The sequence below is a fragment of the Hirundo rustica genome, chromosome 4 (assembly GCF_015227805.2).
Source record: "Hirundo rustica isolate bHirRus1 chromosome 4, bHirRus1.pri.v3, whole genome shotgun sequence".
Taxonomy (NCBI): domain Eukaryota; kingdom Metazoa; phylum Chordata; class Aves; order Passeriformes; family Hirundinidae; genus Hirundo; species Hirundo rustica.
Window position 1 is genome coordinate 45,306,890 of NC_053453.1, and position 15,635 is coordinate 45,322,524.

The 15,635-nt window shown below is 34.7% G+C and overlaps 1 protein-coding gene across 1 annotated transcript; it reads right to left on the reverse strand.

The window, feature by feature from the left end:
• Positions 1 to 2,947: 2,947 nt before the first annotated feature.
• Positions 2,948 to 13,973, reverse strand: LUM (lumican). Its single transcript, XM_040061337.2, has 3 exons — positions 13,714 to 13,973; positions 9,805 to 10,701; positions 2,948 to 3,995 (listed from the first exon to the last, which is right to left on the reverse strand). Exons 2-3 carry the CDS (start codon positions 10,679 to 10,681, stop codon positions 3,841 to 3,843), a joined length of 1,032 nt encoding a protein of 343 aa, XP_039917271.1. The 5' UTR covers positions 10,682 to 10,701; positions 13,714 to 13,973; the 3' UTR covers positions 2,948 to 3,840.
• Positions 13,974 to 15,635: the final 1,662 nt, after the last annotated feature.

Here is a 15,635-nt window from a genome sequence, read left to right on the forward strand (position 1 = left end):
GAAGAATTTGTTTATACAGCTTGGTAACCAGTGTGCATAGTAAGATGGATGGCAAAAATCACATTATATGATACTGTAAAGATGATAGAAATAGGAATTTTGAAAGACTTGTTTATCTTAAAGACAGCTTATTATTAAATTGTTTTATAAGGTATGAAATTTATAAAGACTTCCAGTACATCTGTCTGAAATATTATGCATGTTTCAATGAAGGCATTATCATCAACAGAAATATATTTTTACAAGTATTATTTAATAGATTCCAAAGTGTCTTCATAGTTATTTGAATATATGCTCTAGTCAGGTTGACCAAATACCACGACAGACTTGTACGCATTGCTCCACATCGGGATTCACAATAAATAAAGACAAAACTTCTTTTTTTGCCCAGTGCTGCAGCTTTCCTCTTTTTCAGAAGTTAGGTGCATTTGACTAAATCCCTTTGTTTCTACCCTGTCATATGGACTGTAAAATAATATTTCTTATCTCATGTGTTTACCTCATTTCTTCACTTCCTTCTTAATTAGACTTTATTTTTTGCTTTTCTTTAACAATTTCAGAATAAAAAGTATGCTATATCAGAAAGGTACCACATAAGAGGGATTATACTTTAAAAAAAAAATATTCTAGTAATCAAAATTTATTAAAAATACTGTGCTTTTCAATCTGTAGATTAAGAATTCAAATTATGGAAATGAAGATAATTCATCTCTTAACGGTTGGCACCCACAAAGCATCATGTTTATAGCACTAAAGAATAGCAATAAGTACCTTTTAGCCCACAGTCACAATCTTATCTGAGAACAGGGGTATAGCATGATAAAAAGTGCTCCAGCCTCTAAAACTGCTTTTCTTTACACAATAAAGTGCTGATTTGCCCTGGTATTTGAACCTGACCTTTCTACATGCAAGGTGAGTGTCCTAAAGTACAATTAGCACTCCTTTTCTTTCCCTGTACTACCTGATGTTGAACTTTTCAGACTAAGTCGGAAAGAGAACTATTTCTGCGTGAAAGCCTTAAGGCCTGCTAATTAAGTTCTTTTTCTTATGGATGGAAAGCCTTTTAACCAATATCTGAATCTGAAAAAAAATTCATAACCAAAATGTCCTCTATGAAATGAGGAAGTATGAGCACTCTGTCCATTAGGATGGTGGCATGTTTGCTAGTGCTGTCCCACATGGGAGAGTTAGAAGGGATGGATCTCTAATTTCACTGCCACTATTCAGTAAATCACAAGAGTTAAAATAGGAGCAGATTTGCGCAAGCCAGCAAAGATATCGAAAGAAAGATTCCACAGTTCTTGCCTATGGAATCTGTATCCAAATGCCAGCTGAGTTAAGATTTTGTGGGTATCACAGGAGTTGGAATTATGGACTGGAACCTGAAACAAGAAATTTTCCACATGAATTTCATGCTAAACTCTTCAGTTGTAGAACTGGTTATTAAAATTGAAATTGTTCCCCATTGGTTACTAGTATTCTTAGAATCACAGATTCACAGAAATGATAAATAAGCTTGAAGAAACATCTGAAGGTTTTTTAGTTCAACCTCCTTCTAAAACTGAGGCTAGCTTCAAAGACAGATCTGTCCCTGTGGGCACTGCCCGTGCAAGTTAAGAAAAATTCTGAGGATGGAGAGTACACCACATCCTCGGGCAATCTGTGACAGAACTCACTATGAAGAATTTTTTTTGTACGTCCAGTTCAAATTTCTCTTTCTGGATTTTTTTCTGTGCTGCTATTCCCTTTCACTGTGCACCCTGGAACAAGACACTTTCTCTCACTCTTTTAGGCAGTGGCAGACTGCAATAAGTCATGGACTGAGACATATGGTATATTCAGAGACTAGGGGAAGTACCTTGGCATCACCTAGAAAGAAGGTTGAGGGAAGTTCTCTTAACAGGTTCTAATCTATCATGGGTTGGACTGTTCTCAGTCTCACTGTTCACACTTTTCATTTTGTGTGAAAGTAATTGGTTTGCTGAAACAAGCTGAAAAGAATATTACATTTCTCTTGTGTTGTTAAATTGCAGCAATCAGGTGTTTGTGCTCTAGATGTGTTTAGTATATTTTTCTATGAAGGGAACATTTGGGTTAAAAATTCTCTGGAAATGGTTAAATACCATTTGCCATACATTTTTGTTTACTTTGGAGACATTTGCATGCACTTCCTTCTTCTTTTTCTACGTTACAATGTCTAGGTGCTATTCCACAGTGATTCCCCATCTGATTTGTTCAGAAAGCCCCAGATTTAGACTTCATTCTGCAATGAAAATTCTAGCCAATTCATAACAAATTTTACTGACAATCCTTCCTGTCTGTATATGGGGAAAAAAGCAGCAACATTTATGAATTCTAAAATTAAAAAAAAAAAAAAAAAAAAAAGGAGGGGAATATTTCTATTGTTTGAATTTTTCCTTTTGTTTTAGTCCCAGGTTTCTTTGTGAATTGTGTTTTGATTTTGAACATCTGGAATTGGCAATATGCCAACTAAATGGTTTGGTATAAAATGGTTTGGTGTGTTTTTTTGGAGGTGATAGTTTCTGCTTTTGCTATAGAAACTAGCAAGTTTCTGTTTGAGTGTTTAATAGTCTAGTAGTTGAAAAGAAAATAGTACCCGTGGGATGATCTGTACTTACAAGCAAGCCACTTACAGCTCTCAGTTACTAACACATTTATTTTAGTGTGTTCCAAGATGCTGACAATATTTGGACTATTTATTCCTGGGTGGACTATATTACCATGTCTTTACCATGTGTATCTGCATTTTACTCACCACCTGTGGTTTCTGAGAGATATCACTGTTATTTTGACAATGCTGAAACATTAATTTGCATGTCTTCATAGTGCCACGATTCTCGTACTGCAAACTTCATAAAGTATCAATTTATTGGCCAACACAGGTGTAGTGGTGTATGTTAAATTATGTGTACAAACATATTGAAACATCAAAGTAGAGAAAAAAGTTTATTTAACCATATAAAAAATCTTAAAAATAATAGAATAGCTTAGATTTTCTTGTCTTAACCTGTTGTTTGTTTGTTTGTTTGTTTGTTCATTTTATAAAAGAAAGAAACATTGTCAATGATCTGGACAAAAGGACACTATTTGATATGTTTTATTTTCTACAGTCTGCTAAAAATAGCATGCAAATAACTGAATAAAAATATTTGCATATATGATTTATTTTGAAATAAGAATTATACTGCCAATGAATAAAAATCTTACCATGAAAGTTATATGAAAGTATGACAAAAAGAAGAGTAAACAATTATTTAACCTGAATACCTTTTCCTTATCTTTCACATATTCCATTAATTTAACAATGTCATAGGCTCTGAACACATATTATCACAAATTTTAAATTGTTTGTATATTGTTAAATCATTTTTTTCCTTTGAAATGGGTAATAATATAAAAAACACATGATAATTAGGAAAGTTGGACAGGAATCTTGTATTGGCATGGGCCAGCCCATACTTCTGGCTATAACCCACAATGAATCCCACCTGACTTCCCTGTGAGTCTGAAATATAACGTTTTGCATGCATGGATATAAAGGTTTATGAAGTTCAATCTTTTTCATCAACTCGTCTAGCCAGGTAAAGGCATATTTTCCGCCAGATATAGTAATTTTTGTGCTTTCTAAATAGAACCATTTGTAAAAATATACACACATTCCCTTAAGTTTGCTGAGTCCATGCTAAATATTAACAAACAGAATGAATAATATGCAGATTGACACTTATTTTAAGGCATATCCTAATTTTAAAGCGCTATCATGGTGTGTTATTCCTGTAGTTACTGCCCCTGGAAGGGAACTGGATGACCACGGGTATCTCACTCCAGTGAAATCTCAGCGGCCACGCGAAGGCAGTTGTACATCTCCTGTGGCAGGTCAGCCCGAGTGAGATTGTTTCCATCCAGGCGCAAATGTGTGATCTTGGAATAGGTCATCGGTCCAACTACCTTACAGAAGCTGCTCAGTGGGAACTCTGAAGCAAACAGACCAGAAATAAGAAGAAAGCATGAATAATTAGGACAAATCAGACAAAACCACTATTTCCCTGCTTTTTTTGATTTCCATTCGAAATTTTGGCCTTAATTCATAATATTATTTTTAATATTTTGCATTTACATGGATGTAAATCCCTATAAATTTATTGGAACTTGAGGGATTTGTGTTGAGAGAGATTCCTTCTGTTAGTTGTGAGTCTCAGGATTTCAAGACTGAGTTTTTCAAATGACATTTTCTTCCAGTCCAAATTTGACTTTTAGACTTCTGATTTTATATAGAGGTCTAATCTTGCATTTAAATAAAAGGAAAAATCACTCTATTAAAAAATGTGAGATGTAGAAGGAGGAATCAGTCAGTTTGAGTACGTTGCAATGGAAGGGTAAAACTGTTACCTAAGATATTGAAGGAAATAAAAAGTTTCTGGAGAAATTGAAACCATGATACTTCTTTACGCTAAAGAACAGTCATTCAAATGGGTGTCTGTGTGTTTTGTATCTATTGTATATGTGCCATTTTTATTTACCTGTTTCAGAATGAAATTTGGGTTTAGGGTTGGAGAAGAGTTTTACATTTAATTTGTCCAGTGGAACATTTCTACATCAGGATTAGAAGGTGAGTATGAATACAAAATATACTTATAAAATATTTATATTTATTGTAATTTATATATTGTGTTATATATGGTCTCTATTCAGCTGAGGTATTATTTGGTTCACGTAACACTAGATAGATCTTGAAAGGAAATCTGTCTTGTATCCTATGATCAGTATTAACTGTAACCTGGAAATTACATATGTCACAGAAGTTCTCTGCTCAGTATGCAAAGAACACCATATTATAGACCTCTTTCATGCAGAGAAGGTCTATCCTCAGGAGAGAATATATGTGAATAAATCTGATGTCCCCTGCACACTACATTGTGTAATTTTGCAAAGAGGGTCTTCACTTGCATCTGTGTTTCCTTTGAGTCAGACAGAGAATTAATCTATCAAAAAACTCCATAACTACTAAAGAAGCAGTCTGAGACACTTGTTCTTCAGAGCACTAACATCGGATGAATTCACACAGAAAATACTTTAAAAGGTCAAAGGGACTCCTTCAATGAACCCATACATTTCATAATTTCTGAGACATCAAGTTAGTATTATCAAAATCAAGTGCCATTTGATTTACCTTTCATAGGTCACCTTATGTACCGTTTCTACATGGCTACTTAACTCATCTAAGTATGATCAAATTGTAGTACTAAAGGAAGTGGAGGAAGTACCTTTCATACTTTCTCGTAAACTTTTGGATTAACATTCTTCTAATTGGATTCTTCCAGGACTCGCATTACAATAATTTTATAGCATTAATGAATTATGGCTTTTGTAAATTAAGTATGAATGTACAGGCAGCTCTTTAGAGCATGAGAGCTTAGATAATTTTTTGGACAGAGATATGATGTTAAGGGTTGCTAAAGATTCACAAATTCACCTTCCACAAAATGAGTTGTTTTGAGAAGGAGTTGAGGAAATATAATTTGAAAGTCAGATCTTGATCACCAATTTGATTAAAGCAAATCAAAGTAATTTCCTAGATTTTGTGTAGTGTGAAGCCTTCTTTTGGAAGGGTAAGAGATGAATGCATCCTTTGAGCAGTCCATGTTGTACTATAGTAAAATTTTAAGACTACATGCCAATTCTGATACTCTTCTGGATCAGAAGCTACCAGCAGAAGCAAACTAATGATTCCTGTTCATTAAGTTCATATGATCTGAGAGATGTTTATAGGATTATGTCTGTGTGGAATTTTGCTGAATGAAAACATAGATTCCTGAGATTTTAACACATTTTCTTGGGCTATAGGCCATACCATTGACTATTTAGTCCCAGTTTTCTTCAGATAACTTGAATTTAATTTCTAAATCTTAAAATAAACATGAATTCTAATATTGATTTTTTCCATCTCCTTGCCATTCAGGAATGACATAGCAAATATACTTTTGCTGATGGCAAACATTTAAAAACTTTATAAATTTAAATTTTAGAGGGTTTTTTTTCTGTATTTTTACATTTGGGCTTAAATACTAACATTTGGTTACAAAAGAAGATATGCTTATATAAGCTCAAAGGACATAAACTTCATACATGTAAGCCACAAAATTTAACAGTAATAACTAAATTCTGATCTGTGCTGACTCTGTGAGACTAAAACCACTTGGGAAGTGGGTGGAGATCTTGTCCTTACAGAAGTCAATTTAATTTAGTGGGCCTCAGTGGGATTTTGTTCCAATATTTGGTGCACATCATTTGAATGTGTGTATCAATTTTTTATACTCTTCATATAATTGTCAGTTGTTAAAAGGATATTAAAAAATGTTTCATTTTGGTTGCAGTCTCTACTAGCAGAAAATAAGACCAGTAGTTCTTGTGAGTGCACTTGATGAGATGTTACCTGTATGATCTGTATGGGGAACTGCAATCCTTTAGACTGGAGAACTGTGACATAAAATATCTCAGTAGCTTACTTCATCTTTTGTTACACTTACTAATGTTGCAGGTGAAAAAATGTCTTCCTGAATTTATAAAATTCAGGTTCAGAGACAGTGTAGCTGGATTTTTTTCCCACATATTTTCCTAACACATAATTCCTACATAAGCCAGATGTTGAGAGAATAAGAAGGATTGGATGAAAATTGGATTTTCATCTAACAGTGGGCAATCCTAATATGATTTGAAGTCCTACAGTCATTATTGTTGGTCTGTTGTCCACTGATCACATGTGAAACATTTCTAGACAGGCCATGTTAAAAAATTCCTTTGGAAATTGATGGAATGAGCCAAATAAAAGACCATAAAGCACCTCCACAGTTTGATATACAGTCTCTTAACTGCCCTCTGGAACATTTTCATATTTCCCCTTTCATACTCCATTTACGAGGAGTAACCCCATTACTTCCTGGGGTTTCATGTGGCAGTAACAATTTTCTCCTTAATCCCTTAAAAGTACAGATGAAACATGGAGAAGGCCATCTTTGAACCCTCTTCTTGTTTCACTGAACCTCTTTGATTCTTGGGGATTTTTCCCATCCTTCAGAGTTTCTTTCTGCCTTGAGGAGTCTGTAACACAATTCTGTGTCTATGTGTGTATTTTTGTATGTGAATGTGTATGTATACAATAATAATGGCATCTTAAAGACATTTCAATTTAGAAACTACAATTTAGGTTTGAGGTGTGGAGAAAGCAAAGGTTTTTCTAAATATTCAATGATCCTATTTTAGCTTGGAGATCTAACAAGCATCAATAGAGTAGGTAAAACTGTAGGGTTTTCACCTACAATCAATATAATGGTTGTGCTTCGATTTGTTAGAAATCAGAGGAGTTGCTCTGAATTTGTTTTCTTAACATTTTGCTATCTGCTTCACCCACTGCTCCTTGCAACACAGAGGGAAACAGAACATACTAAGGTAAAGCCAATTCTGCTACATCTTTTTATATATTTATTCATCTGTTCTTTTCCAAAAAACTCAGAGTCACTCAAATAAGATTATTTCTCAAACACTTTTTTTTTTTTTTTTTTTTTTTTTTTTTTTTTTTTTTTTTTTTTTTTTTTTGACAATGCATAAAGACTGTAGCAAGTCCACAGTGAAACTCATGGACAGTAATTTAGAGAAATATTCTTTCCAGTAATATCAACAAAGTTGGAACCAGATTATGCTTTCTTAGACAAATATAAATGTTAATTGCAAGCTTTAAGGTATCTGAGAAAAAGTGAGACATAGCAAGTTAAGAACGCGAGAAAAATATCTTTATATTATGTCTCAGTATAATGAAAACTTCAAGCTACCTAAACTGAAAGATTATACCTTTTTTTGTATTTGAGGACAAATTATCATTACGCCTTAGACGGAAATCTCTCACTGCGTATGTGTACATATGCCAGCATATGGGATGAAAGCTGGCCTTACAGTCATCCTTTCACAAATCACTGGTAAATTATAATAATTTAATAAAGAAAGGAACTTGTCATTGATTTGAAACTTAAATAATCACAGATCAATCAATTCAATTTTCCAAAAGACTTAGAACTCACAGCTGTAGGTCAGGTGTTGTGAATGGTGAAATCCAAGGGCTTTGATTTCCCTATAGTAATGATTATTTCTAATTAATTTTTATCCCACATTGTCAGTCAGCATCTTAGGCAACTATATATTATGTCTATGAAATTAGTTAGCCGAGAAAATTGATTCTTGAAATCTGCTAGATTTTACAGAAAAGAAAAAGCCACAGTAAAAGATAATTCCATTGCATCAGTCCATAGGGCAGCAATGAAAGCATAGCAGGTAACTGGTGAACATCCACTCCCCACACCTTCCCCATGAAAATGCAGCTTTCCAGGAACAGCTAAATTTGTTGTCATAGCCCTTGACTCTGATGTCCTCGGAAAAGTGAATGACATCCAAGGTATTATATCTGCAAGATACCAAATACCTGGGTATCTTAAAGAAGGCTCAGATCATTCTAAGCAGGAAAAAGTGCTTCATATATCTCATGAGTAATTAAAAATCATCATTGTTAGATATTTTAGGAGCGGCAGAATATCTGGTGGAGTTCCACATGTTGCTGTATGTAGCGCCTTAGGTGGGAAGCATTAACTCATTGTTTTCCCTCATGAAAACAAGAAACTGAGATGCACTAAGAAGAAAAAGCCACTGAGAAAAATGAAACATAGTAAATAAAAAACCTTTCAAAATCTCTTGCCTGCAGTCTGGTAAGATCTGCACTAAAAATACTTGGTTTTCAAGGCTACATCTCCATGGAGTTAGCTATATATGGAGTAGCTAACACTGATACTCTTAATCCTTGATGGATACAAGTAGGCAAACACAAGGGAGGATTTTGTGGTTTACTTTATGTCAACCAACAAGATGATATAAATCCTTCTGAAAAACCACTGTTATATTCAGCATATCTTGCTCTCCATCAGGGGCTACCACTGACAGAGGTACAGCTGGAGAACTTCTGACACGGTGATGAGGCCTCTCCAACTCTGCAACACCTCCTTGTCAACCCTGGAATGGGACAGCCTTGTAAAAGCCCTGTCTGAGCAGAAACCTTCATGGTCTCATGCACAGTGGGGCATTTCTTGACTTCAGAATGAACATTTTTCAAATCATATGTGAATGGAGACAAACTTGCCACTTGATCATATGATGTCCGGAATTGGAATGAAATGAAAGAACAAGGGCAGCTCTTTGGATTTCAAGAGAGATTTGGAGGGATACTGTATGAGGCAGGGGAGGAAAGAAACAAACACAGTTTTGATGTATCTTTTTCACTGCATCCTTACGAATTTGTTATCTTCTCCCTTTCTCCTCCCTCCAGCATTTTGACTACCAGCTCCTTAAAGGTTACAATAGTCAGATTCTCACCTGACATCCCTCTCTTATTGTCCACTTAAAAATTCTGAACATGTTTTCCACCAATCAAACTTTTTTCAGGTTTTTTCCTGAATTGTATAAGACAACTCCATCGGCTTCTATGTAGTTACTCCAATTTACATAAGGTGAGAATTTGAGGAAAAAATCCACATTAGTATGAAAACATAAATTTCTCATTTTAGGTATATATTGAGTGGCTATTAGGTAAATATCTGTCTTTTAATGTGAATGTGGACAACTGTCAGCTAAATGTCAGTGTGTTATTTTTTTCAGACTGGTTCAACTATTATTTCAGATACTTGCACTGGCCATCAGTATCTAGTCTGTGGTAAAAATTAATGAATATGTGCAAATTTAACTTACTGTTAATTTTGTTGACTTGGAGGTAGAAGTTTTCTAGGTTCTCACTGACAGTTGGAATGCTCTTCAGCTGATTGAAGGAGAGGTCCAATTCAACTAGTGATGTGATGTTGAAGACATTACCTGGTATTCCAGAATCTGTTAATTTATTGTGGGATAAACGTAAATATTGCAGTGCTTTAAAACCTTGGAAGTACTCATCGGGAACATTAGAAATCTGGTTATTATCAAAATACAGCATGAGCAAGGAATGAGGCAGTCCTGTTGGTAGCTTTGTAAGTTGATTGAAGCTTAAGTCAAGATACAAAAGTGAATTCAGGCCTTTAAAAGCCCCAGAAATAGAATCTGCTTTCAGCTGGTTGTTCTGGAGGTGAATGACAGTCAGATTCTTCAGCCCCTCAAGTGCACCAGGATTGACTTTTGTGATCTTGTTGTGACTTAATTGCAGGTCATCTAGAGTTTTGGGAAGTGGTCCAACAGCTTCAGTCAAATTGTTGTAGTTAATGTGAAGTTTCTTCAGGTTCTTTAATTTAGAGAAGACTCTTCCTTTAATTTTTGAGTTTTCCAAATGGTTGTGATCTAGGATCAGCCACTGTAGGTCTGTTACATTGTCAAATGTGTTCTCTTCAATTCCCTCAATCATATTGTTTCGAAGATAAAGGTATTTAATTCCACTTGGTACGATTGGAATGGTTTTCAGCTTAAGATTGTCACAATACATGGCAGTAGGGTAGCTTAAAGGACAATTACATTCTGGGGCACAGACTGCTGCGGATGGCCCAAAAGGATCATAACCATAATCATCACCAGGACCATAGTCATATTGGCAAAAAATGCCACTTATCAACAGCAGAAAGACAGGTAGGGAGTTTAAAGTCATCTTTCAAATGTGTCTTGTTCCTGAATGGTGGAAGGGAATAAACAAGATATAATTATAATTCTTTATATCTTTCAGCAATATTCGAAATTTTACCACATAAAAATTATAATTAAAAAATAATTACAGTTCTAATTTAAAAATTTTAATTAAGAAAAAATGGGTTGTTAGTAGTACATTGTTACTACTATATTACTGCCTCTGTCTTGTATAATATTCCTTTGTAATGCAAAATTGCTGGCCATTTTACTGTTGTGAGTAAAACTTTATATCTTTCTGCATTCATTGATTAAATCACAAGAAAGATGTTGAAGTTTAAAAACCTTGCCATGGAAGTTTTCAGTTTTGATGAAGGCCATGTTGAGAGGCAGCTCCACCATTTAAATTCTATCAACGATTCCTAATGTGCTGAATTGTCTCATATATCAACATGTGGCTTTTTGATTTAAGTTTGAAAGACAGAGGGAGGTTAAAACTGAGGGTAATGCTCCCATGCATTGTGTGTTGTTAAGATGTGTGTAGCTTGAAAGAGCTTTTTCTCACGGATTATGTTCTGTAAAGTTTTGTAGACATAAGCTTTGCCTAAAGACTAAACTAATTGAAATATAAAGCATATTATCTTTATCATGCCAAACAACTAGAATTGCAAATGTGTGCAGTGGATCTGAAATTACTAAATCTGACAGCGGACCTGAAATGACTAAGTTTCAGACAGTGAAAATGTTTTTGCAAATTTTCTCTACAACAGAGGTGTTGGTTATGCCCATTCTAAATCAATTGAACAATGGAACACTGGCTTCAAAAATTTAATCTTTCAGTTCACATACAGCAAAAAGACATTTGGTGTCCTAGGGGATGTTTGTGATTCAGTTTAAGTGGGGTCACTTTTTAAGGCCATAGCTTTCTCATCAGATGCTCCCCATGATGCAAATTAATCTGTGAAGATTAGTATCTTGTTTATACCTCTTACTGGCTAGATAGATGTTCTGGTGGAAAAGTAGGTCTAGAATCAAAAAAGTCAGTGAGCTTACTTTGATTTTCACCAGTAAAAGACAAGGCTCCAAGTACTCAACTGTTCAGAGAATGAGAGGATTAAGAAAATCCTTAAAACCTTTTTTTTTTCTCAAGGAATTTCAAAAAGTATGTGAAGCCTGTAAACACACCACAAGACATTGATCTCAGATCTGGGCAATCTTCCAGCAGAGTAAGTTAGTCTTGCTATTGGAATTGTTACACAGAGGATATAAAGTGCAGGGCCATAGCTACAAAATTTCCCCTAATTCTAAATGTCCTTCCTTCTATTGACTTCTTAAAAGCCACATCATATTCTAGTGAGATAACAATCTCATTTAGGCAGAGATTATTGATCTCAAACAGTACAGCACAAATAATTTTTAACTAGTGTTCTTATGTTACCTCCATTCAATAATCCATAAAGTCCCACTGCTAGATATTAAGATGCTATCCCCTGAAAAAGGAATCTGATTGCATATCATCTCCATGGTATGGATCCCATCATATTTACTTAATTACATGCCCTAGGATAATCATTGAAATATTAGTTGTCAGTGTAATTTTCTTTGCCTGTCTTTCATTACTGCATGAGAGCATGCAACATGAATATTAGCTCGACCTTTAGTCCCCTGCTGGCATAAATAAGTACAGCTCATCTGAAAGCAAAAACCACAGTAACACAATTCATCTCAAAATCTGGTCCTATTTAGGTACTAAATATTAAAGAAAGGAAATCAAGTGCTTCTGTATTCAAATTATAAAAATCCTTGGATTACACTCAGTGGCCTTACGATGCCATTTTTTACACAGCTCCTTATTTTTATAGTTTTAAAATAACATAGACATTTTAAATCCAAATTCTATTTTTTCCTAGTTTCAAATTATCTTTGTAAAGCTAAGTTTTGTTATTGATATCATAGTCTTAGAGTCCTTTAAATAAAGAACAAAGTTTTACTGCTCTGCAGAACTCTGGAAGTAACTAAATTGTTAGCTAGTATTTTGAATTAATTTATCAAAAATATCTCAGAATTTATGTAGCAATTCTATAGTACAAGGGCATATGGTCATGTATGTGACATAAAATAGCAAAGTAAATGGGAGATTTGTTTAACTTGTTTTACTCATGCATTTCTCATTCAGGTATCTGAATGCTTCACTGTCAGAAGTGTAAAAGTTTAATAAATCATGCTTGTTTGTTGCACTGAACTACCTGAATCCAAAAGATAAAATCAGAATACATTCTTAGATGTTTGTCTTATAACATAAACATGCTTTAACTAATTGTCTGTGCCTGTTCTAAGCAGTTGTGTTGCAAAATACCTGTGAAAATATTTGTGAAATTGCTCAGGCAACTTGCCAAAACATACTAAATAGTAAATCCATAATATGGGGAAAATTCTTGCTACATTAGGGTAGAAATACTCAAACTGTGTTTGACCTTGTCTATATTTCCTTAATCATTAAGTTATTGTGAAAGAAGATAAATATAAAATTAACAGTCAATCAACCTTAATTCTGTAGCTTAACTTCTTACACAGTTTACCAAAGATTATATTTTTTAAAAGTTTCACAAGTATATTTAAAGTGTTCTTTAAAATTAATTAGAAAATTAAAAATATCTGCTGTTTCCATCTCATTATTGATGTGATAATTATTTAAATATCAGGATACATTGTCTTTTCATAGAATGAAAAAAAAAATATTTAGCAAATGGGGTTTACAGAGCTCTCACCAATATTATGAATGAAAAAGTAAACAGTGAGTACTCTTACAAACTTCTTTGAACTGTATGTCAAATCTTATTCCGATGGAGAACCAAACAGACCATAAAAAATTGCAACACTGATGAACAAAATATGTGAAGTTGTTTTAAGGAAACTGAGAAAATGAATCAACTAAGCAACTGTTGATATGTGCTCAGTTTACAAATTGGCAAACTTATCCTGTCATGTTTTCATGTTCCCATTGCAGCTACCTTTAAACAGCTGAACATTACGGTTAAAGCATGCAGCAGCACTTACCTTACTGCCTTCAAGCTGCTTTCCTTAATTCCCAGAGCAGATGCAATAAGAGACTGTATCGACCAATATATGCTCTAAGCAGTGTCAGGAGGTAAAAGTCTGCCAGATCCTCTGTGTTACAAGAGGGAAGGAAAAAAAAAAAAAAAAGCCCTAGTCACGCTGTTCTCTGAAGCTGCTATGTCATCATGGTGATCTTGTGGTGTGGCATGTACAAAAATGCAGCTCTCTAATGAACTGCAGGTGGATACCATATTTTGTACAAGGACAACCCATCTGTTCCTCCTGTAGGATCAGAGAATGATATTTTACAAGCCTGACAAAGTCAGAAGGCTATAGGTTTATACAAAACTTTTTTTTTGCATTTTAGTGGGAAAATGTTAGACTATAAAACAAATTGCAAACGAGTTTTTGTCTTCCAGCTTATTTTATACTGCTAGACATGAGCTAACACATAGCACACAGACCTCAATGCTGCTGTTCTTCTTCAGCCAAGTGACTCATTAATTTTTCTGTCTTTTTCTTTAACTATCTTATGACCACAGTAAAATATCCTTAATAAGAACTTCAGCATAAGGATCAGATTCAAAAATTATCTTTGAATCCTACCCTTTTCCACATTACATACTGAGTTCAAAGATTACATACTTGAGTTCAAAGATTCTTCTGCAAATCATTGGAATTGATTTGGTCTGGAGATTTTCTTTGGTGTTTGAATGTATGTTTGTTTAATAAAAATATGACTCAAGAATGGGTTTTGATCAGTTACTGTAAACTCACTTTATCCATTTGTTCATTTTGCACTTTCTCCTGCTTTTCAGAATCTGGAACTACTCAGCTTTATGTTGTCTGTTTCTTATTCCATGGATGTAGTTCAAGAATGCATCTTAAGGCTTGGATGAGATGTTACTTTCACCAGGCAATGATAAAAAATAGTACATTAAGAAAGTGTCAGTTTAAGGAGGATCTTAATGCTTCCATAAGAACCTTCCCTTATCTCTAAATGGAGGATGTCTTCCTTTTTATGAGAAGCATCTTTCTTTTGTAAATTTGGGCAGGGAAAAGTGTCAAATGTGCATATAGAAAGCATGCACCAACCATTTTACAGTGTCTTGTGTGTTTGATTGCATTTGAATGTAATAATTGGGGATAGAAATTCAGGGATTTTTTTCCATTTTCAACTTACTATCTTTATGAAAGGTCATGGTACAGAATGTGTCTGGGCTGGAGAACCCTATCAGTTTCCTGAAGAGGAGCCTGGCTATGAGCTTCTGCCAAAATTTTCTGCTGATGCATCTCAGTCTCTAGAGCAATGAAGGTTACTGGGAGCAGGGAAAAGCCAGTGTCCTTCACCAAAAACCAGAAAGACAACAAGCTCTTACAGACCTCTGTGCTTCTGCAATGCCCCAGTTAGCAAACAAATTTGCTCAACACAGAGTGCCATGTGTCAGTGCAGCCCACAGGGAGTGAACGTTATGCTTTTGATGTTCTGACATCATGCCTGTCTCCCTGGTGGGGGTGAACCATTTACACACTGGGAAACATGTTGGTGACAGATTGTTACTGCATTACTACTTAAATGGTGCCAAGAAGTGAATGTGAAGCAGTGGGATTACAACAGTGAATTAATTTAAATGAAAAAACTGCATGGTATCAGGACTAGAAATGTAGAAGTGGACAAAGCTGCTGTTGTTCTGCATGTGGAGAAATGGAGACCAGATGGAGTTTCTCATGCACAGAAGGATATTTATCTGAAAACTACTTCATTAGCTTTAGTTGACTAAGGAAACCTCTACTGTGACTTGACTGCAAATGTAGCAACAAGCAGCAGCTCTCAGCAAGAGATCAGTTGGAATGAAAAAATATTTTTCATACAGAAAATGATAACATTTAAGATAATATCAAGATTTGCTCTATGGAAGAAC

Coding starts and splice junctions, on each gene's coding strand:
- LUM (XM_040061337.2), bottom strand. CDS start 10,681: ATGACTTTAAACTCCCTACCTGTCTTTCTGCTGTTGATAAGTGGCATT. Junction 3,996..9,804: donor CCAAGTCAACAAAATTAACA/GTAAGTTAAATT, acceptor TGTTTGCTTCAG/AGTTCCCACTGAGCAGCTTC.